The sequence below is a fragment of the Taudactylus pleione genome, unplaced genomic scaffold (assembly GCF_031769625.1).
Source record: "Taudactylus pleione unplaced genomic scaffold, aTauple2 ptg000080l, whole genome shotgun sequence".
NCBI lineage: Eukaryota > Metazoa > Chordata > Amphibia > Anura > Myobatrachidae > Taudactylus > Taudactylus pleione.
The window spans coordinates 9,538,095-9,561,327 of record NW_028284482.1 but is presented as its reverse complement, the minus strand read 5'-3'; the positions used below and the strand labels follow the sequence as shown (position 1 = coordinate 9,561,327).

Sequence of the window (23,233 nt, the reverse complement as noted above, 5' to 3'; positions counted from 1 at the left end):
CTTTTTCGCGGATTACAACTTTTCACCACCAATTAAATACGGGCCTAAAGCTATTAGAAATAGATAGGAGGTGCCCAATAGTGTGGTATGTAATCACAAAATTGAAGCGGTCTGTAAATCATAATATTAGGTGGTTACTTTACCAAATATAAGATTACTCACCTAACATTACAAGATGATAGAAAACTTACAGTAAACAATACATTTATAGTAGTTTCCATACTCTGGAGATGTCTTCAGATGCTAATTTTATTAATTTTTATAATGATTTTTTTCTTTTATCTGGACCTACTTAGAAGAATTACAAAAAAAAGTGCCGGTACTATGTTCCGTCAGTACCATCTAAAAAAAGCATTGCATATTATTCCTTACTTTATTTAATCATCTATAGTATATACTATTTACTAGGCTACAGATGATGTCTCTCTGTCTATGCTTCTCTGACCTATCAGGACCAAACATCTACTAGAATGGAGGACCTTTGAAGTAGGGGTGAGCGGGTTCGGATTTCTGAAATCCGAACCCCCCCGAGCCCCCCCGATCCGAGGCCGATCCGAGTCAGGCTCGACTTTTCCCGCCTGACTCGGATCTGAAATCGAGGCAAAACGTCATCATTCCGCCTTCCGGGTCTCGCGGGTTTTGGATTCTATATAAGGTACCTGCGTCGGCGCCATTTTCTCACTCGGCTGTGGACAGTGAAGAGGGAGGGTGGGAGTTAGGGCTGGCTGGGCTGTGTAGTGTAGTGTTGTGCTGTGCTGTGCTGCTGTTGTCCATAGGGGCTGTGTCCACTCCTCCAAAGTCCATAGGGGCTGGCTGTGTTGTGCTGTGCTGCTGTTGTCCATAAGGGCTGTGTCCACTCCTCCAAAGTCCATAGGGGCTGGCTGTGTTGTACTGTGCTGCTGTTGTCCATAGGGGCTGTGTCCACTCCTCCAAAGTCCATAGGGGCTGGCTGGACTGTGTTGTGCAGTCAGTTGTCCATAGGGGCTGTGGGCCTGATTCAGAGCCGTCCGCTATTTGCGGACGGTCGTTCTGAAAAAGGGGCTGGCTATTTAAATGAAGTGCTCGCTCTTAGCGGTCTGTTGACGCCTCTAAGTCTGAACGAGCAAACAAAACCTGCGGCCACTATTTTGAGAAAAACGCCCCCTGGCCGCTCGCATCATACGTCATCTCCGGTATTTATTAGATTAATCGAGTACATCGAAAGGCGTATTAACTGCTCGCTATTCTTGTGGTAGCATTTTCCTACCGCAATCATGCGAGTAGTTCAGGCTATAAGACAACCAAGTGACGTGGTCAATGACGCTGCTTTGTTAATTATGCACTCCCATTAAACGCCCGTTTTGATCGTTTGGCACGCCTGCATTCGGATTTCCACTCCCCCGTTTTCAAGCACCTTCCCCTGTTACCACCCACAAACGCCTCATCCTGTCACTCAAATTAGCAGGCATTCGCTATTTTGCGAGCACATGAATTTCGACCGCACTGACTGGTTCGCGCATGTGTATTACGACCCGTACGCATGCGCAGTTGTGCGAACATCGCTCGGAACGAACGAGCGGCCGCTTACGAGCGTCTCTGAATCAGGCCTTCTGTCCACTCCAAAGTCCTGTGCAGTGTCCCAGTCCTAAAGGGGTGCTGTAGTGTTGTCCAGGGGGTGCTCTGTCCATCAGGGGTGCTCCCCCAAAGTGCAAAAAAAAATTATATTTTTTCTGTGTTTGTGAATTGTGTGCGCAGTAGCCGCACGTGCATCAACAAAGTAGTGCCAAGCGTGCGCCTGTGTCATAAGTAAAGGGCTGGCTGGCTTGACTGTTAAAGGGTGCTGTAACCCCCAAAGTGCACTCCAAACAAAATAAAAAAATATTTTCTGTGTTTGTGAATTGTGTGCATTGTGGCTGCACGTGCATCAACAAAGGAGCAGCGCCAAGCGTGCGCCTGTGTCCCATAAGTAAAGGGCCAGCAGGCTTGTCCGTTAAAGGGTGCTGTAACCCCCAAAGGGCACTCCACACAAAATAAAAATATATATTATTTTGTGTTTGTGAATTGTGTGCGCAGTAGCCGCACGTGCATCAACAAAGTAGCACCAAGCGTGCGCCTGTGTCATTGGTAAAAAGCCGGCTGGCTTGACCGTTAAAGGCTGCTGTAACCCCCAAAGTGCACTCCAAAAAAAATTAAAAAATATATTTTTTTGTGTTTGTGAATTGTGTGCGCAGTAGCAGCACGTGCATCAACAAAGTAGTGCCAAGCGTGCGCCTGTGTCATAAGTAAAGGGCCGGCTGGCTTGACCGTTAACGGATGCTGTAACCCCCAAAGTGCACTCCAAAAAAAATAAAAATATATATTTTTTTGTGTTTGTGAATTGTGTGCACTGTGGCTGCACGTGCATCAACAAAGGAGCAGCGCCAAGCGTGCGCCTGTGTCCCATAAGTAAAGGGCCGGCTGGCTTGTCCATTAAAGGGTGCTGTAACCCCCAAATTGCACTCCAAAAAAAATATATATTTTTGTGTTTGTGAATTGTGTGCGCAGTAGCCACACGTGCATCAACAAAGTAGCACCAAGCGTGCGCCTGTGTCATAAGTAAAGGGCCGGCTGGCTTGACCGTTAAAGGGTGCTGTAACCCCCAAAGTGCACTCCAAACCAAATAAAAAAATATTTTCTGTGTTTGTGAATTGTGTGCACTGTGGCTGCACGTGCATCAACAAAGAAGCAGCGCCAAGCGTGCGCCTGTGTCCCATAAGTAAAGGGCTGGCTGGCTCATTTCTTAAAGGGTGGTGTAACCCACAAAGTGCACTAGTCTTCAACAAAAATAAAAAATTATTTTCTGTGTTTGTGTGCGCCTTAGCCGCACGTATATATCAATATAACATAAATGGAGGACCAAACTTTCTCCGATAAAAATAAAATAGGGAAAGATCAAGAACCACTTCCTCCTAGTGCTGTTGCTGCTGCTGGGAGTTGTTCATCATCCCAGAGAGGAAGTAGGAACACCACTACTTTTACTAAACAATTGACCCTCCAACAGTCCTTAGCGAGGAGGATGACGTACGACAGCAGTCATCCTGAAGCAAAACGTATAACTGAGGCCTTAACTGCTATGTTGGTGTTAGACGTGTGTCCGGTATCCACCATTAGTGCAGTGGGATTTAGACAATTGATTGAGGTAGTGTGTCCCCGGTTCCAAATCCCGTCTAGATTCCACCTGCATCCTCAAAGCAGCAGCGACAAGCGTGCGTCTGTCTGTTAAAGGGTGGTGTAACCCTCAAAGTGCGCTCCACAAACAATAAAAAAATTCTTTTTTTTTCTGTCTTTGTGAATTGTGTGGGCTGTAGCCACGCCTGCATCCTCAAAGCAGCAGCGACAAGCGTGCGTCTGTCTGTTAAAGGATGGTGTAAGCCTCAAAGTGCGCTCCACAAACAATAAAAAAATTCTTTTTTTTCTGTCTTTGTGAAATGTGTGGGCTGTAGCCGCACCTGCATCCTCAAAGCAGCAGCGACAAGCGTGCGTCTGTCTGTTAAAGGGTGGTGTAACCCTCAAAGTGCGCTCCACATACAATAAAAAAAATTCTTCTTTTTTTTTCTGTCTTTGTGAAATGTGTGGGCTGTAGCCGCACCTGCATCCTCAAAGCAGCAGCGACAAGCGTACGTCTGTCTGTTAAAGGATTACATCGGTGACAACATCCAAGTAGGCATGTCAGAGGCAATTTGGAGGCCCCTGTACAAACTGGCTCTATTTTACCTGAGTTGCCCCCCCTCCAGTGTGTACTCCGAAAGAGTGTTTAGTGCAGCCGGGAACCTTGTCAGCGAAAGGCGTAGGAGGTTGCTTCCACAAAATGTGGAGAAGATGATGTTCATAAAAATGAATTATCAACTCTTCCAGGGAGACCAGCCTCCAGAACGTACAGAGGGACCTGTGGTGGTGGATTCCAGCGGGGACAAATTAATACTCTGTGAGGATGAGGATGTACACAACACTGAAGAGGGTGAGGAATCGGTGAATGAGGAGGAGGACGACATCTTGCCTCCGTAGAGCCAGTTTGTGCAGGGACAGATTAATTGCCAGCTTGTTTTGCGGGGGCCCAAACGAACCAATTATTTCAGCCACAGTCGTGTGGCAGACCCTGGCGCTGAAATGATTGCTTTGTTAAAGTGTGCATGTCCTGTTTATACAACATAAGGGTGGGTGGGAGGGCCCAAGGACAATTCCATCTTGCACCTCTTTTTTTTCTTTGCATTATGTACTGTTTGCGGCTTAGTTTTCAAACTGCCATCCTGTCTGCCACTGCAGTGTCACTCCTAGATGGGCCACGTGTTTGTGCCGCCCACTCGTGTTGCTTAGCATAGTAATCCATCTACCTCGGTGCAACCTTTTGGACATAAAAACACTATTGTGAGGTGTGAGGTGTTCAGAATAGACTGGAAATGAGTGGAAATTAAGGTTTTTGAGGTTAATAATAGCATAGGAGCAGAAAAATCAACACATTCTGTGATTTTAGCTGTTTTTATGCTTTTTAAAAAAAAAATACAGATCCAAAATACAAAACCCAGAACCCAAAACACGGAAGGGTGGTTTTGGCAAAACCAATCCAGATCCAAAACACGAAGAAAGATCCAGATCCAAAACACGAAAATTGGCCGGTGCACACCCCTAGTAGGGATGTGCAGGCTCGGATAGGTTCTAGTTTGCACGCCGAGTTCGGATTTTTCCCTCCAAAAAATACGGAACTCAGAAAGAGGCTAAACGACATCTTGCATGGGCAAACATCATCATTCCTGGACTTTTGTCCAGGAATGATGATGTTTGTCCATGCAAGATGACGTTTAGCCTCTTTCTGAGTTCCGTTTTTTTTTAGGGAAAAATCCGAACTCGGCGTGCTAACTCGAACCTATCCGAGCCTGCACATCCCTACTTTGAAGTCACCAAGAATGACACAAATATTCAATCTTCATTAATCTCATGTTTGGTACAGAGCCAACTAATGTGACATTTTACAGTACACTACATTTTGTGCATAACTACACCATATTATGCATACCACATAATTGGGCACAGATCGCAGAGCCTACTTAAATAGAGGTGCATGAAAAGACTGCTAGCACTCTGAATATCATCATTGTTAGTGGTTACTAACACCCATAAAACAAGGCCGAGGGCGTGACACTGTTGCTGCATTGTAGGTATCTGCATTTGGTTTGTAGAGTGACTAGAAAGACACCCTACAGCCTTGAGATCCACAAGAGAGCCATTTGTTTCGTAATTAGGAAGCGCCCGGCTCTCAGTATCCTGGTTTCAGCACCCCATTTGTGACATCATAACATCACATGTGCATGGGGCGGGGCCAGCCCAGAGCGCATTATTGCCCAGTTTCGGCAATTGTATTTACATTGTACAATTATAATTGTACTTACAGTGAGGTTTTATATAAACTTAGTTATTTTGCTTCATTGTAGTTTACATTATTTTGAAGCTAGTGTCAGGACTAACTCTAATTGATATACACAAAACCTTAAAGCTATTTTCAATTTGTTTGCTATGTTTAAAAGAATACCGTATACACAGAGAAGTTACAACTTACCTTTTAAAATTGACAGGAGCATACAGTATAATTCAAGTGTAGACGCACAATAAGTTTTATTACAACAACTTCTTTCTTCTAGGTAAAAGGTCCTGCCAGTAGTATCAATGAGGCAAATCTACTCATTTCGACATATGATTTATTTGGAGCTGGGACAGAAACCACAAGTACCACCTTGAGATGGGCACTCTTATACATGCTTCTCTACCCAGACGTCCAGTGTGAGTAGCAGTACTATAACATCTACTGTCTAATACCGCTTTACACCAAAACCCAGGAAATTCCCGAGTCGGTGCCGTCTGCACAGTCGGCTTTTCCGGCGTTGAAGTGGGCGCTTGGAGATTACTTCATCTCCAAACGCCACTGAAGCTGGACCAATCGGCCTGCATGCCGCGCACTCCAGGTCATCATGACCCAGAGCGCGCCGTTCACACTGCAGGGTTTCACGGGTCACTCCCATGTTAAACCCTGCAAGTTACCTGGGTTGGATTGCCGGGTCACTCGACCCTGCGATCCAACCCTCTCCCCTTTTACACCAAGGAGCTACCCGGGTTAACCCTGCAATAACCCGGGATTTAGCTCTGGTGTAAAAGGGGTATAACTTTTACATGTTGGAATGCTTTGGGGCAAAGTAATGTGGCCCCTACAACAACAATCACACAAAAAGATTCACTGCTACTGAGTCTTTTTTTCCTGGATTTACTGATTCTCTAATCCATCAATGTGCACCCATACATTGCCGATATGTATCAGCAATTTCCAGGTAATTTTAACCAAAGAACGTATCTGCAAATCGTGAAAGGTTTATCATATTTCTAGTAACAGTCTGTAAAATGGCTAATTGTACCACAGACCACCAATCTGCAGCCCCAATCGGTCAGCTAAATCCAACATGTTGGACAACCCGATTCACTGATTCTGATCACTCCTTGGTCAGAATCGGAAATTGGTGAATCCCATACATTGCCATTTTTTCACATTCATCTGTAAAATGCATAATTACCCCAACTGATTGCTGATGTATGGGCCCCATCAGTTTGCTCATTAGATCAAGTACAGCCTGATTACAGGTGATGGAAGGATAACTATCTGTGGTCCTGGGCAGTGTAGAGTAAATACTTGGATGTTGTAGTGCTGATCAGCTCTGTATCAGTTGAGTTTAGAACATATTTAAGTGAAGAGTTTGTGTATGTTTCCTAGGAAATGATCATTAGCAGCACAGTGATGATGGACTACATGATTGTACATATAATATGTTGTGTCAGAGAGGTTGGGTATAATTTCCCGGCAGTCGGGATGCCGCTGGTCAGAGGGCGTGACCTAATCGCGGGAGGCATTGCATCACCCACTTAGAAGAAAATAAGTAAAAAAAACATTTATGCAGCTGGCGAGGGGGGTGCTGTGTGCCCCTCAGCCTGGCGCACAGCCAATGGGAGGCGCGATCAGCATGATTGCTCCCCCCATAGACATAGGAGACTGCTCCGGCTGCTGCTTTAGCAGCCATGAGCAGTCTCCCAGTGCAGCCCAGCACACAGCAGCGTATCCTGGGTTGCTGTCATGTAAGAGGGAGGGGGAGCGGTGCTGGACCCAGGCTCCCGCTGGGCCCCTCCAGCAAGCCTGGGCCCGGGTAATTAGTTCCCGCTCCCCCCCCTCTCGACGCCCCTGCCCCTATACCCCCCCAGGTGCCTAAACCTAACCACCCCTCCCCACACCCTAAACCTAAACCTCCCCTCTTAGTGCATAACCGTTACCCTCCACCTAGGGCCTAACCCTAACCCTCCCCTAAACCCCCAATACTTACTTTCGGGATGCCGGTGATCAGGATACTGGAGCCGGGATCCCGATGCTGTCGGGATTCCGACGCCAGTATTTAGAACGCAGGCATCCCGCACGCCGGAATGCCGACTACATCCCGTGTCAGACAGCTTTGCTGATGTGAAGCGCACTTTCGGTCTTGTTATGGTACAGTAATTCTGTACAAAACATCCCTTTTATTAATTCATTACAATTATATATTCATGTTTTGTTAGGTAACTCTTGTTCCAGTGTAAGGCCGTTTGGGGTTCAGGTAATTGAGAAAGTTACAGTGTTTTAACAATTGGTCAAAATATGCCCCATTTTAAAGATAGGGAATGTCAATTTGCTGCACATGCTCAGTAGGTGACCTCCTGCAGGGGGTGTACAGTGGCTTCACTTGGGTGCACAAACATGGCTGCCTTTTATACTCATACACTCAGCTGATGGGGTGCTCCTCAATGGGCGCAGTATACAAAATGCACAGAATTAGTACAGGTGAGGGGCATTTGAGCTCAGGGTGTAAGAGACACAAAGCCTGATTCAGCAAGGAACGATTGTTGCGTACTGCATATGCATCGCAGTGAGCGAACTGGTCGCTGCAATCAGGACTGCAATCGCAATGACTACGCAGACCCATCGCAGAGTGATTGACAGAAACTGACGTTTGTGGTGGTTGGGGAAATGCAGGTGTGCCTGTGCGCGTGAACGCCGTTGCATGGGTGTGCATAAATTATCCACTGCGATGCCCTACGCAGCCTGAGGCAATTTCTGAATAAGGTCAGAGATTGTGCAAGTGTGCGTGAGGCTGCGATTGTACTCAATTGTACCGATGTTTTCGCAGTCTTGCTAAACATTACGGATGTGTGTAAGGTAAAGTGGGCATCCTTATGTAGTGCTACGGCAACATTGCGATTGCAATGGATTAGCATACTATCGCAGTTGAACTAGCGGCAAATCTAAAGCAATCAAACAGGTGTAAAAGACCCTTGCAAAGCAAAACCTAGATAATGAAGTCTGAGTGGCGTGAAGGTGCCAGCGTGCGCTGCCGGAGGGCCGTAACCTACTAAATGTACGGCCAAGCCGACTAGGATTGGTGAGAGGCTGTGCTCGAGCTGGGATAGAGGTCCATCGCCCATTTAGCAAGTTGATCTTTTTTTTTTTTTTTCTAATCTATGTATACGACACAATTACAGGTTATACCACAAACCTCATTCTCAAACTACAACCAGTTGATGTCAAACTCCTATTTTTTTCTAACAACCCACCAATTATAAACATCCCTAAATAAGCTAAACTAAAGAGATGTGCCTCTTAATTAAACCAATGCAATCCCCGATACTGCAACTATCAGCCTCTTCAAAATTGATAGATCAATAGGTTTTTGCAAATCGCCTAGACTGAGTGGAGCACCCCTAGCCTCTCAATACTGTAGCTAATAAAATCATTTGGTCGTGACCGACATACCAGGAAACTTTGAGAAATAACATTTGCTAGAAATAGCCGCTGACATGACCGCTTTGGAACAACTTCGCCCATGCCATTTACAAAACGATTCTAATATGTAGGAATGGAAAGGCATACCTCCCTTGCCCTTGTTAGCTAAGAAACCTTGTGAATCATTACAAGCCGCCGCTTGACTCCTCCGCGTACGAGGCACGAATGACCTCAAAATGCCTACGCGACAATCAGCTGATATGAACAGGACAGGGTAAGCCATGTATATCAGTAAAGAGGGGGCGGCCAGCACCCAAAGCCCATCCCATTAACAAACGAGACAAGAACATCTGCTATCCAGTTCTCCATGCCCGGAAAGCGACGTGCCCTAAATCTATGGTCCTGCGCAAACACGCAGAAGGTTGAAAAATGCCTCAACAACACGCAAAGCCGAAGGGGACTCATTCCCATAAATATCGATAGCAGGAACTACACCTAAAACATCTCTTCCAAAAAAACACCATCCTCCTGTCTCTGAGTTTGGTAGGCCAGATCTCGACTGAAACCTTGATTAGAAACAATTCCAGAAAACAGCATACTACAAGTTAGATCTTGCTGCCTCCAATAAATCCGACCAAGGTTCCGCGCACCATTCGCCCTCTGTGAACGCCCTACGAAACCCATTGAACTAGACGCGACCTGAAACAAATGAAATTAAAAATTGTTTACCGGAGCTGGTAGCCAATTCTAAACCCATTAAAAACTCCCGAAAAAATTACCAAACAAATGCCAGATCCTCCTACAAATCCTGAGATAAGTGAAAAAATTGTGAGATTTTGTAATCCTGGCTATGATGTGTCCCAAACAACTACAGAATGTTCTGCCCGTGGGTATTAATCTACAATCAAAATTCAAAAAAGGCCTAGAAGCGATTGAAATTGCTTGTAGTGACACCTGCCCAATAATTTTCCAACTCACTAAATTACCTAAAGGCAATCACAAAGACCTAGCAAAGTGTATATATCTATTCCCATATAGGATAAACGCGTAATAGGGGTCTTGCCGCGGACAAATAGAAATCTATAAAAGCACCTGTAATGAAAAGCAAATCCCCGTGAACGAAAAAAACGCTGAATGGCCCCGCTTATAAATAACTCATCTCAATAGTGAGCCACCCCGTCTTGACATGTACGTTCTTGCCCGCACCTTGCAAAAGTACATTAAACAGAAAATCAAACAGAACATCCCGTTGGAAAGCACTGAACTACAGAATAAGCCTCAGCGGCAGTACATCCCTCAAACTGGAAAGATCCGGGTAAAGTGCATTAACCGGAAAGTGGATTCGATATCCACCTTAGCCTGGGGTGCTTGCCTGCTAAAACTTTGTACCCTCTCCAGTGCCTGCTCGAAGGATTGCTAAACCGCTTGGCAAACTGCCGAATCGAACGAGTTGTTGACATATCAGCCCTCCGGGTAGGAAAGATGCTGGACTAACCTCAACGTGCCAGTCTCTTTCTTGGGTACAAACCCCAAATTAGAGATGCATAAGCCACTCAACGGAAAAGACAAGTAAGGGACGACTTCCGGGCTCTAACAAAACAGGCCGCTTCCTCCAAAGGCGGACAGCGATCAAACACTCCTGCGGTTCACTCGCATTAATAGACGGGGGCACCAGATTTAATACCCCCTTGCAGCTCGTTTTGTTATCCCCTCGACCCGTTCCTACACCCCCAAATGGCTGTAATTCCAATTGATGACCGATACCACAAAGCATGCCGATACCTTGTACTTACTCCCAACTCCCTGTTGCAGTGGGCATTATTGAAACTCCTAGCCGTTACCATGCCTGACCCTCCTAACAAAATGCCCCTCAAAAAAGCCCTCGCCTGGTTTAAGCCTTCTAGCCTCTGCCGTAATGGTGAACAATGCCTACAAACCTCCTTTCTTAATCCGCTCCCTGAAACCAGAGTACATGGGAGCATATACAAACGCCATAAAAATCGTGCCAAGTTGGGAAATGAATCTTCAACCTCTACTGAGAGGCAGTAACGCTAACCACTACGCCAACTGTGCTGCCTTAATTTCAACCTCGAATTCCCTAAGTATAGCTGCGTTCGCACAATGGACCACATCCCCCTCTGCAACCGGGACCCTAGCTGATAATACAGTACTAGATCTCTTTGGGCTTTTATGGTTACCCATAATCGATTGTGCCAAATGCTTATTGGACATACGGGGCCTATCAGTGTATCTGGAAGAAACCCTATAATCTGCAAAGAAAAGGGGAACACTGCGCAAAAGGAGAACGACATGCTCACCAGATCCAGCAGAGGAAAGCCCGGCCATGATCGACTGCCCGCTAAATCTTGTCCCTCGGTGTGCGGTGCACCCACCACGACTTGACTCGCTGTCTGATCAACCTGGACAGCCAAATACACTTCGTGTGGAACCCTGGAAGACTCTGAGACGGCAACCTGAGGACTTGAGATAATAACATGTGAGGTGGCAGCATAGGGTGCGACCTCCATCATCTGATCAGGTAGGTGAACAGTGGTAGCAGGCCCTGTAGGGGGGCGGGAGGTGTGGCGCAGGTGGCAAAGGAGTGCAGGGGCTGTGTAACAACTCTGATTTGTATCGGCGATATAAGGCTGGTAAAAAAACTAGGGCTAATTGTGAAATCGGATGAGTCAGGGGAAAACCAGAGGCCATGGCATATTGCAGGGGGGGAGGAAGCAAATGTAAGGGGGGCAAGGCTGATGCTGCACAGCTGCTGGTGATTAAGAGGGATAACCGGTGTGCAACAAATGGGTGAAGGCTGGGAACTGCCTGCGGGTGCGAATGCGGGCCCGCGCAAATGGCCATCGCCCGCGTGGGGGTAATGATCTATCAGAAACTTAGGGGGGGGTGGGTGTCGGGGCACAGGAAGCACGCTAAGCGCCCTAGAGCAAAAGAGCCCGCAGGTGAGGCAGAAGTGCCTGCCACCATGGGGCTAAATAACAATGTGTAAATTAAGCTACTGGGGAGCTGCCGGGGTGCTGCCCCCCCCCGGAGGAGGGCATGGTGGGGATGGGGACATCGGGGATGAAAGCATGAGAGAGGATGTGGGCGGAAAGGGCCCTCTTCACTAGATGCACAGTGTAGAAGGACACAGGGGTGTTAGGCTGGAGATGAAAGTGGGATCCATAAGCAATAGCTAGCAAAATACAATGGAGAAGAGGACAGCAAGATGAATTATAATCAGTGATACTCAGCCTCAGCCAGCCTGGTTCCAAAACTGGAAAAGAGGAAGATGTCTTCTTTTCCAGGCTATTTATAATGAATAGCAGGGGCCTTGCCCCTTATTTCTGCCATAGCCTACTATTTTGATGGACACCTTCCTGGCTACATCCCCTCCTCTCTATTAACCTCTGGTGAACTAGCAATATTCCATCACTAAACAGGGTGCTTATCTTTTCTCAAAATTATTCAAGTATTCGGATCTATAAAGCACCTTTTATATTTGACTCTGCTAAGTCCCATTTATTCACACACAATAAACTTTGCTTCAGCCCCAAAAGTTGAATCTGCCTATGAAAGAGATTGCTAATTATCTCTATTCAAGGGAATTGTTTACATGCTACAATAATCATGGAGAAAGAATCTGCCAAGAATAAACAGCAGAAAGGTAAAAAAAAATATATGAAATAGAACATGTGAGGGAGTTCACCAGTCTTGAGAAAAAATATTTATTTGATCATTAACAGCAGAAATTGCCAGTCAATGTTATGTCCTGGCACGGAACTTGCCAGGACATAACATTACCAACATGTTCAGCAACAGATGAAAAATTACATCCTTACCCCTTGGGTATTTGTAACCTTCAAAAACTCCAATAATAATAAACATCTTTGCTTGTAGTGAACTAACTGGTCAGTGTCACATAGCACTGGCTTATACCCCTTTTACACCAGAGCAAAAACCTGGGTTTTTGCTGGGTCTACCCGGGTCGCAGCTCAGTGTAAAAGGGTCCCTGAAAAATAACCAGGGTCAAGTGACCTGGCAAACCAACCCAGGTAGCTACCAGGGTCGGATCCAAGATGGACCTGGGTAATGGTGCAGTGTAAATGATGCAACCCGGTTATCCGACCTGGTCATGCCTAAAATGAGCTGATTGGTGGCTGTGGAGCAGTCACGTCCCACTTTTTATGACCTCACAAGTTTAGCAGGGCAGACCTAGGTTCAGTGTGAACGGGGCTGACCTGAGAATAACCTAGATCGATGGTGCTGTGTAAATGGTGTCTGACCTGGGTCGGAACCATGTCTGAAAACTGAGGTCGGACCCGGGCTTTTGATGGAAAAGAGGTATGTATGTATACAGTATACATGTATATATATACTCATATATAAATAAGTGTGATGTGGTCATCTGAAGGCCTGGCATGCCCCTGAGATGTATGGAAACCCCCCTGTGATGCATAGCCATGCCCCTTTTCTGTGGAGACAAAAGCTGAAGGGGCTAATTTTTTGCTTATATTTTTTTTATATATATATATATATTTATACTTACAGTATATATACACAATAAAGATGAGCGCAGACCCCTGGATGGTTTTAAACTGCATAAAAACAGCTAAAATAATGGAGTTTTAACCTGTTTTTTATCCTATAGTAATATTAACATCAATAACATATATAAGACCCTATAGAATGTCTTCATTAATCAATAATTAATAGCCTAAAAGTAAAAGCCTAGTAGAAAATATAAGATATTACCAACGCACTTCTCCAAACAGCAAATCACAGGCCTTAGGCCAGCACAGGTGATTGCTGCCGAAGTAAAGTCCAGTAGAAAACTAGATCACTATCAAACTTACTCAAAAACAGCAAATGACAGGTGATTGGAGGTGGAGGATTTAGTGAAATGAAGGTAAATCATTTATTACTATAAGGAAAGGTAAATCTGAAACATGGAACAAGTTATTAAAAACCAAGCTCCCAAATGTGAATTTTCAAATGCAAACTGAATCCAAACAGCAAATAACAGGCCTCAGGCCAATACAGACAGTTCAAGCTAGAGTAACAGACTAGTGGAAAAGATAATAATATCAAACTTCTTTTAATGTTACGTACTAAGGGGTTTCCCCCTGTATGTGAGGTTACCAGGAGTAATTAGCATCACTACTAGAATAGTAAATCATACAGTTTATTAACACACACAGTTATAATGCAGTAATCCAAATAAATAGGCAGCTATCAAGGTTAATTGAGTCCACAGTAAACAGAAATGCACTAAATGATTAGATCCCGGATTGTACTGGTAAAATGCAAAGCATATAGTAGTAATGTCCTGGATTGAAATGGTTAATGCAGCAGGTAAGCAGCGTTGTAAGCAGAAATGTCCAAATTAGTACTGATAAGTGCAGGTACTCTAGGAGCTTGGTGCAGCAGACTGCACATGTGAATAAAAGGTTCTAGAAGATAAACACAGACACTAAACCTGAACATACAGAGCAGTGCAGTTGATCTGGATGGCACTGGAAGCACTGAAGGATTATGATATGGCAAACTCTCTGACTAGCACTAATTAAAATCCCTTAAAACCTGGATTGTAATGGCTGCGTTTTGGATCCTCTGGACAAGAGATTTAAAAAAAAAAAAAAAATCTTCATTCAGCTTTATTTTGGGGTGCAGCTGACAGGGCCAAAATATCCAGGAAGTACAGTAATATACACTGCCCCTCAAACACACACACTGCTGAGGCTGGGTACAGTGTGTAGGAGAGAGCACTTCTATACATACATCAATCGGGGGGTGGAACTGGTCGCATTTCTCAGCCTCACCAATAGGGCTGTTTCATCAGAATAAGAAAGTATAGTGATGCTGGATATGTGTTGTTGGACAGTATTGGATAAATCTTTTACTTGCAGGCTCATGTGATTTAATATGTGAAGTTATATGCGGATGTCCAATTAATGTATTTTTTTTGTTTTTAAGTGCATTTTTATTGTGTGCAATATAAACTATATATATATATATATATATATTTATAAATTATAAATGTGTTATATTATCCACTGCTTTGCACAAGATGATTAACAAGGCTATTTAGGTAAGAGATTATTATTCTTTTTATCCCTGATGAAAGTACAATTAACTATATAGAAACATCAGAAGCCCATTTCTGTGTCTGTCACATAAGGCAACGAGTATGTGCATCTACTAATTAGCCAGAAGTGCCACAGCTTCTATTAATATATCGATGTCACGACCAGAGCGTCCTTACCTGCTGGCTCCCGGTCTCTGCCTGTGCGAGCGCTCTGTTGTGGTCCTACCGGTGGGGGTGCTAGTTCCTGGAGGTTGGCGCGAGGTGCATGAGGAGGTCCCGGGGGAACAGGCCATGCGAATACAGGTAAGACTGGCAGCTTCTCTGTGCTGTAGACTGCTGGGCGCCGCCATCTTGGTTTTGGGCATGTGACCTGAATGGGCTAATCAGGTTGGAGCTTCTGCATGTGACTCTCAGCAGCCTATCTTGCACCTTCCCATGGTACTTAAGGGTGTTCAGTACGTACTCTAGTTGCCAGTGCAAATTGTACTCCACCTTGCTGTGTGAGAGTTCTCTGTGATCCCTAGCCTTGGTATATTGCAGTCTCAGCAGTGCCTCGCTTGCTTCCTGTCAGCATTCCAGGCAGTTCCCAGGATTCCTGCACCTATCAGCTATACCCCATGTCTCACCCTCCTCTTGTAACTGACCAGCCGCACGCACTCAGAACCCAATGCAGGTTACAGACCTCTGATCCTCAGCATACCTCTATTGGACTTTGTTTTTCTGTCAGTTCATTACCAGACACCTGTTTCTCTGCTTCTCGTTAATTGGAGTTGTTTTATTATCAGACACTTGTTTTTCAGTTCTACAGCTATTGGACTTTATTTCTCTGCCAGACATTTATCCTCAGTTCACCCTTGGACTTTTGTTACTGTATTTATATATTTGTTTATCCCATGAATCCAAATACTCCCATTAAACCAGTTGCCTTTCAGTTTAACAAGACCATTCCTGCCTCCATTCCATCCTGGGTCCAAAAATCTCCCAGGTTCTAACAATCGATATATAATGTACATAGGCCCTCATTCAGAGCCGCACGTTAACAACAGTACGCTCGTTGCGTTCCGATGTTGACTAACCGCGCATGCGTCGGTGTTACACTGCGCATGTGCGTACGGCAGATTGCGAGCTTTTTTTCTCTCGTTCCTAAAATAGCGTACAGGAAGTGACATGTCAAATGTGATTGACAGAACAGGGCGTTTTTGGGTGTTGACGGGGGTGGAGATGAAAAAACGCAGGCGTGGCGAGGCGTTTTTGGGGCGTACATACATTAGCAGATGCGAACGTCAAATGTGTTCGGATCGTCTTATACGTCACTGAAACATCCGCTTTCCCTTCAAAATGCTCGCACAGCTTAGGGTCAGGATTACTCGACCACATTGGCGATGGCCTTCTCCTCCGTCCCGGGACTCCACGATGGTGCAGCGATTAATCGCGGCTGGTCAGTAAAGTAATTAGTGTTGGTTTGAAATCCGGCTTGGTATGTGTTTGGAAAGCAGTTTATTGGGATAGCACAAAAGCGTACGCAGGTGGAAATCAGAGCTGCTAATGTCATGATTACACAATCAATTAGCGTACATTTTTGGGGTTTTATTTTGGCCACAATTTGGTGGTTATGGCCTATTGTAACAATAATGTCATCATCTTTTAATTAGCTCCCCTTTTTTTTGGTTTACTGTGGAATTTGCATCGCTATGTGATTTTTTAAACGTTCCTTAAAGAGGCCTTTTTTTTTTTTAAAGAGGGTCAGTTTTTGTGTTTAAGGCCAGGATTAAATGTAACCCATTTGTACAATAATGTCACAATACAATGTCAGTGTTTTGTTTTTAATTTATTGTTTACACACAAACAAATTGGCCTAATATTGTATTGCCTTTTTTTGTGGCCAAGATATTTGATCCAAAAAAAAATATAACATAACTACTAACATAAGCGTAAATACAAAATTTAAAAACATTTCACAAGAAAGGAGAGGGAAGTTTTGACCAGAAAGGAATATGAGCCAAGCACAGAAGGAGTGTGGGAAAAGTCGCCATTGCTGTCACCGTTTTCTCGCCCGTTTGGCTGGGTGAGGGTGGGCGCCAGACCGGGTCCGGGATGCCATCGGGCTGGCCTGTCCAGAGGCAGATGTTGTGGCCTCTGGACTAGGCACAGGGCTAGGCACATTTGGAGGATTGGCTGATGTTGTGCCAGAGGTGGAGGATCCGGATGTTCCGGCAGGAAGGGAGGTCGGCTCCACCATGTGCTGGCGAACGAGCTGCTCCAGGGCATCGGCGATGCGGATGTTGGCCCTGGTATTTTCCGCCAGGGCCTGACCAATGGTCACGTTGGCCGCAGCATTTTGCTCCAGGGCCTCAGCCACCCGTATCAGACTGGCGTCCATCCTCTGCAGAATCTCCGTATGGAAATCCGATTTAAAATTGAGTTCTGTGAGGAGGCCCACTGCCTGCGAGGGGGCACGCCCTGGACTGGCTTCTGCAGGGTCCTCAGCCGGATGTACTGGTTCCTCCCCTGCAGAGCCAGCAGAAATTCTGCGCCCAAGGCTCCCCTCTGGAGCAGACTCATCCGCCTCTGTCTCTGTTAGGAAATTGGAGAAAAGACTCACATTAGAATCTACATATTGGCACAATAGCATTTCTGAGTTGGTGACATCACAAGACTTACCTTGGCCAACATGAGGAGCCGCAAAGTCTGGCATGTCCGTATCCATGTTGGACACGCCAAACACCTCCACAGCCTGCACACACCCCTGTGCCATCTCTTCTAAGTCTGTCAACTCCAATGACACAGGGGTGGGACCCCCACCTGTCCCCCTTGCATGCCTAGCCCTGTCGGCAAGTTTTTGTTTGAGACGATATTTGAAGTCTGCCCATCTGTGGAATGAATTTGGAACCATTATCCTTTTTTTTACAATGGGGTTTGTTTAGAGGATGGGAAAGTGTTTACTTACCGCCGTTTGACATCCCGGGCTAGACGGACATAATCACCCACCCTATTGACAGCAACGGCGACCTCCTCCCACATTCTCCACTTCTGGCTTTGGCTCATATTCCTGGCTGCCTGGGGCAGGATGTCAACGCACTTCTGGATCAAAACCTCCATCTCCTTGCTTGTGAAATGTGGCTGCCTTTTTTTTTTGCCAGCTTTGGCGGGTTGACTGGGGCCAGCAGTCTCTTCCATGTCATCCTCCTCACCTATTTGGGTAAATATTCAGATTTAGCCACTTCACAACTTGCACAATATTATGTTTTAAAAGAATCATTGACACAAAATGCATGAAGGCCTTACCGCCGCAATTTTGACCATTGTTTCCCTGGTTTGAAGCCATGTCTCTGCTTCCAGCATGAAATCATCCAGAAATTCTATGTGATTTCGTGACGTATTTATACATGCGTCCTTAGTTTGCGGCCGCATCATTGATTGTGCGTCCCTATGATTCATCCTTAATTTGTGCGGGAAAATAAACACTATTTATGGCTTGGTGTGTGTGGAGTCGAGGTGGGGTTGTTGGAGTGTTGTCGGTTAAGTGGTTTGGATTTGGTTGTTTGCGGTTGGAGGATTTGGCAGAGTTGGTTTTTTGTTTGTTTTTGCTACATTTCTTTGGTTTTTCCGTTCGCATTTTTTTCATTTTTTCCACATCCTTTCCTGATTTGGTAAGTTTTGTGCATTCAAATTTGTGGCCAATTGGTGTATTCTTCTGTTTTGTGGTTCGTTAATTTGTTTAACACTCATTTCATCTTTTTTAGTTTTTTTTGGTTTTCGGACCCAAAGAAGTTTTTTGTGGAAATCTTATATATTCGAGTTGGGTAAGTCCATTTTTTGTCTTGCATTTGCGAATTAATTACCGCATTTTTGACTGTTGGTGTAGCGACTTGCATTTGCGAATTAATTACCGCATTTTTGACTGTTGGTGTAGCGACTTGCATTTGCGAATTAATTCCCGCATTTTTGACTGTTGGTGTAGCGACTTGCATTTGCGAATTAATTCCCGCATTTTTGACTGTTGGTGTAGCGACTTGCATTTGCGAATTAATTACCGCATTTTTGACTGTTGGTGTAGCGACTTGCATTTGCGATTTAATTACCGCATTTTTGACGGCTTATTCATCATATAATCCAGTTTTGCTTTTCCCTTTTCCATTTTTTGGGTCCATTTGAACCCTATTTGACGTACGGTGTGCAATGTCGTTTTCATCGATGGCCAAATGTGTGTTTCCGCTATTTTCTGTGTTGGCTTGCAACAATTTTTAAACAAAAAAAACACCCTCTAAATTTTTGAAGTCTCATTGTTGGCTTTTTTACAGTTTATACGTATCATGACAATACCCCGGCATGTAAGCAGCTATGGATGGTATCAGAAAGCTAAGTTGTTTTTTGTTACTTTTGGGGTGGGTCAAAAGCCTTACATTGTAAACTTTGAATTTCAGGTAGATCTGGGGCGAATTGTTCTGGCCCTGCTCCCGGAAGACGACCAACCTCAAACTCGTCCCAGGCGTAGGCATCGTAGGCATGCAAGGCCCCAGATATTTCGAACACGTGTCACCCTTTTTGGAATGCCCGATGATGAGGTTTTAAGACGCTACCGTCTACCTCCCAAAATCATCATAGACACTCTCTCATTAATAGAAAGTGATCTTGAGCGGCAAATTGACAGTCCAACAGCAATACCACCACTGACGCAATTTATGGCGGTGTTACATTTCTGTGCCTCAGGATCGTTTCAAACAACGGTGGGAATAGTGGCGGGCATCTCCCAATCCTCCTTTTCCCGGATCCTGAGGGCAGTGATGGAGGCAATTTTCAAGCACCTCCATCATTTTATTAAAATGCCTTTGGATATGGGTGCCCTTAGTGTGGCCAAGGCCAATTTTTACCAAATAGCTGGCTTCCCACACATCATAGGGGTTGTGGATGGTACTCACATACCACTTCAGCCTCCAGCACGGCTGGAGGCAATATTTAGAAACAGGAAACACTATCACTCCCTGAATGTAATGGTGGTATGTGATGCCTCCCTCCAGATCCTGTCCCTGAATGCTAAATTACCCGGAAGTGCTCATGACTCCTTCGTCATCCGGCAATCAGGGATATGGCAGAAATTAACCAACCTACAAGCTGGTGATGCGTGGCTTCTGGGTAAGTGGAGACCTTTAGTACATAACAATGTTAAGCTTGATACACAGTGTTCCTGATGTGGTCTATTTTTGTTCACAGGAGACAGTGGATACCCTTGCATGTCCTGGCTGCTCACTCCTTATTTGGCTCCCACACCAGGGCCACAAAGTGCGTATAATTCCGCATTTACAGCCACCAGGCAAGTGGTGGAGCGCTGTATCGGCCTTTTAAAAGGCCGATTCAGATGCCTCCACCGCTCTGGTGGCGAGCTCATGTATGTGCCGGATATGGTGTCGAAAATTGTGGTCCTGTGTGGGATATTTCACAACATTGCCATAAGGAGTGGTGTCCCAATGCAGCCAGAGGATGCCTTACCTGAGGATGGCCCCCCCGAGGTTGGTCGAAGGTCAGTATGTGGGGGGGCCATACGCGATGATGTGGTGGCCAGATTTTTTAGGTAAGTTTGAACAAAACTCCAGTGTTTATACCTAATGTGTTTGTGTTTTTTGGCGAACATCTAATTTATTTTTATTTTTCTCACCATCTTCTGTTTGTTCACATAATCTTTGGCACTCCAACGCTCACTACTTCCTGCTACCCTTACCAAACCTGGATCTGGTCCTTTTGGGCATATATTCTGGAACCCATATTGCAACGCCATGTTTGTGGAATCATGTTGGCATGGTCCTTCGTCAACCAGTTCTTGATTTTGTGTTTTTATTTAATTATTTCTTGGTATGTGTTGTATTTGAATTTATCACTGTGTATTTTTTTTGGGAGTGACCACTTTGTTTTCTCTGTTATGTTGTGAATAAATGTTTGAAGAGTGAAATGGTCTTCCTTTTTTGGGACGTTAACAGCAAGTGTAACCAGGTTAACACAAGTTACATTTGACTAAGGGGTAAACCAGTACTGACGCCAGTTGAGCAAAACTGAAATATGTTTTCAGCTTCCCAATCCACACCAAAAGGAAGCCTGGCCCAACCTTGGGATTTGTAAGATTGGCCTAAGCAGCTTGCGCACCAAGTAGGAACCTGGAAAATGTAGAAATCTGTAATTGACACTACACCCAAAAAGGGAAATGACATTGTTACTGTTATGTGTTTCTGGTGTCTGTTTGACATACAAAGACAAAACACAATCTAACTTTTAAAAAAGGGAAATCCTTGCAGGAACAGTCTACTTATGTCAGGCTAAACTATCTTGGTTTTGGTTTTTAAAAATGAGCCACAACGTATATTTGTCTTAATAAATTTATTTGGAAAATAGAACCAAAAAAAAAAAACTAATGCCGAAGGAGGCCAGACAGCCGGTCGAGGGCCACCAGAAGGCCGATTACATGTTGGCGCATCTGCCCCACAACATCCGCCACCTCTTGCCGACGCCTCTGTTCCTCTGTGGGTGAGAAAAGTGTGTGGGTTAATACAACAATAGGGAATCCACAGAAAAATTTAAAAAAAAAACCAAATCACTCCTAAACCCAAAAACAAAAATAAAAAGGGTGGGCTGGCAAAAATACAAGGCCTAGGTACAAATTCCCACAGGTATGATATGTGTATGCTTAAATCACCAGGAAGAGGTAAAGGCAAACCTTCACAATCAACAAAAGTCAAGCCACAAAAACACGAAGAAAGGCACGACACATGATTACATACAAACAGTTTGTGCTTTAAAAAAAAAATTAAAAAAACATACCGGGAGACAAATCGGGAGCTCCGGCCAAACCTCCATGATCCTCCTCGGAGGATCCGTCATTCCCCAAAGAATGGGGCGGAGTTATGCTGGACTCCGGGGAGGGGGTAATTGGAAGAGGGGTGGGTGGAGGAGAGGGGGAAGTGGGACGGAGGGGAAGGAGGCCCGACATTTCCGGGAGAGGGTCTGGGAAGGATGGGGAGGAGTGGGGAATAGGGGAAAGATTTGGGGTGGAGTGTTGGCTGGGGGTTGGGGAGAGTGGGCGGGAACGCCGTCTGGACGGACGTTGACGGCGGAGTCTTGGCTGTCCCCCTAAAATATGTCAAAGAAATTGCGTTTAGTTTATGGGCAAATCCGGGCAACCAACCAAAAAAAAAAAAAAAATAGCAGTAGAATTAAAAAATCAGAAATAGAGGGGAAACATGCAGACGCAGATATGAGTACAAATAATAAATAGAACAGACAGGAAAACATGCAGACGCAGATATGAGTACAAATAATAAATAGAACAGACAGGAAAACATGCACACGCAGATATGAGTACAAATAATAAATAGAACAGACAGGAAAACATGCAGACGCAGATATGAGTACAAATAATAAATAGAACAGACAGGAAAACATGCACACGCAGATATGAGTACAAATAATAAATAGAACAGACAGGAAAACATGCAGACGCAGATATGAGTACAAATAATAAATAGAACAGACAGGAAAACATGCACACGCAGATATGAGTACAAATAATAAATAGAACAGACAGGAAAACATGCAGACGCAGATATGAGTACAAATAATAAATAGAACAGACAGGAAAACATGCACACGCAGATATGAGTACAAATAATAAATAGAACAGACAGGAAAACATGCACACGCAGATATGAGTACAAATAATAAATAGAACAGACAGGAAAACATGCACACGCAGTTTGCCCCACAAACACAAACATTAAAACCACAATACATAACACTTACTTGCCAGGATCTGCATGCGAAAGCATGCCAGCAAGCGGGGCGTTCGCCGTTGCAGGTCGGACCACCTGCGCTCCAGCTGCCCGATGTTGTGGCGTGAGCCGAAGGACCGCAGGCGGGACCGTACCTCCGCATACGCGGAGCGCTTCTGCCGGTTGGTCATGGGTTGAGGCTGGCTAGTGATCTGGCGATCCATGACCTCCGTAAGCACCAGCAGCTCACGCCTGGTGAATGCGGAGGCTCTCATGATGGCAATGGTGTTTTTCTTAAAAATCATTTTTGATAAAGTGTGTAAAAATTTTCTGATTGGCTAATGTATTTTGGAAATTAACAGGAGCAATTTTATTGGTTAGTGTATGAGTCATGTGTTCGACAGGGCCAGAAATCTCTGGAGAGTTATGATAGGCTTGATGCAGTGACATGCGTAAGCAAATTTAAATAAAGAAATCAACCCAGGGAAATATGCGGGGATCCACAGCAATAGTACAATTGTTTAATTGTGGTTCACATGTTTTTTGAACAATAAAAGCGAATGTTTCATCCGTACGTATTCTGCGGGTAAACAC

At 44.9% G+C, this 23,233-nt stretch overlaps 1 protein-coding gene across 1 annotated transcript in view; it reads left to right on the top strand.

Moving 5' to 3' along the window:
- LOC148532290 (cytochrome P450 2D17-like) overlaps positions 1 to 23,233 on the top strand; it is a 90,570-nt gene that overhangs the window by 56,933 nt on the left and 10,404 nt on the right. Inside the window, exon 6 of the mRNA XM_088468097.1 lies at positions 5,652 to 5,790. Coding sequence (XP_088324223.1) covers positions 5,652 to 5,790 — 139 coding nt within the window. The remainder of the gene's footprint in view (positions 1 to 5,651; positions 5,791 to 23,233) is intronic.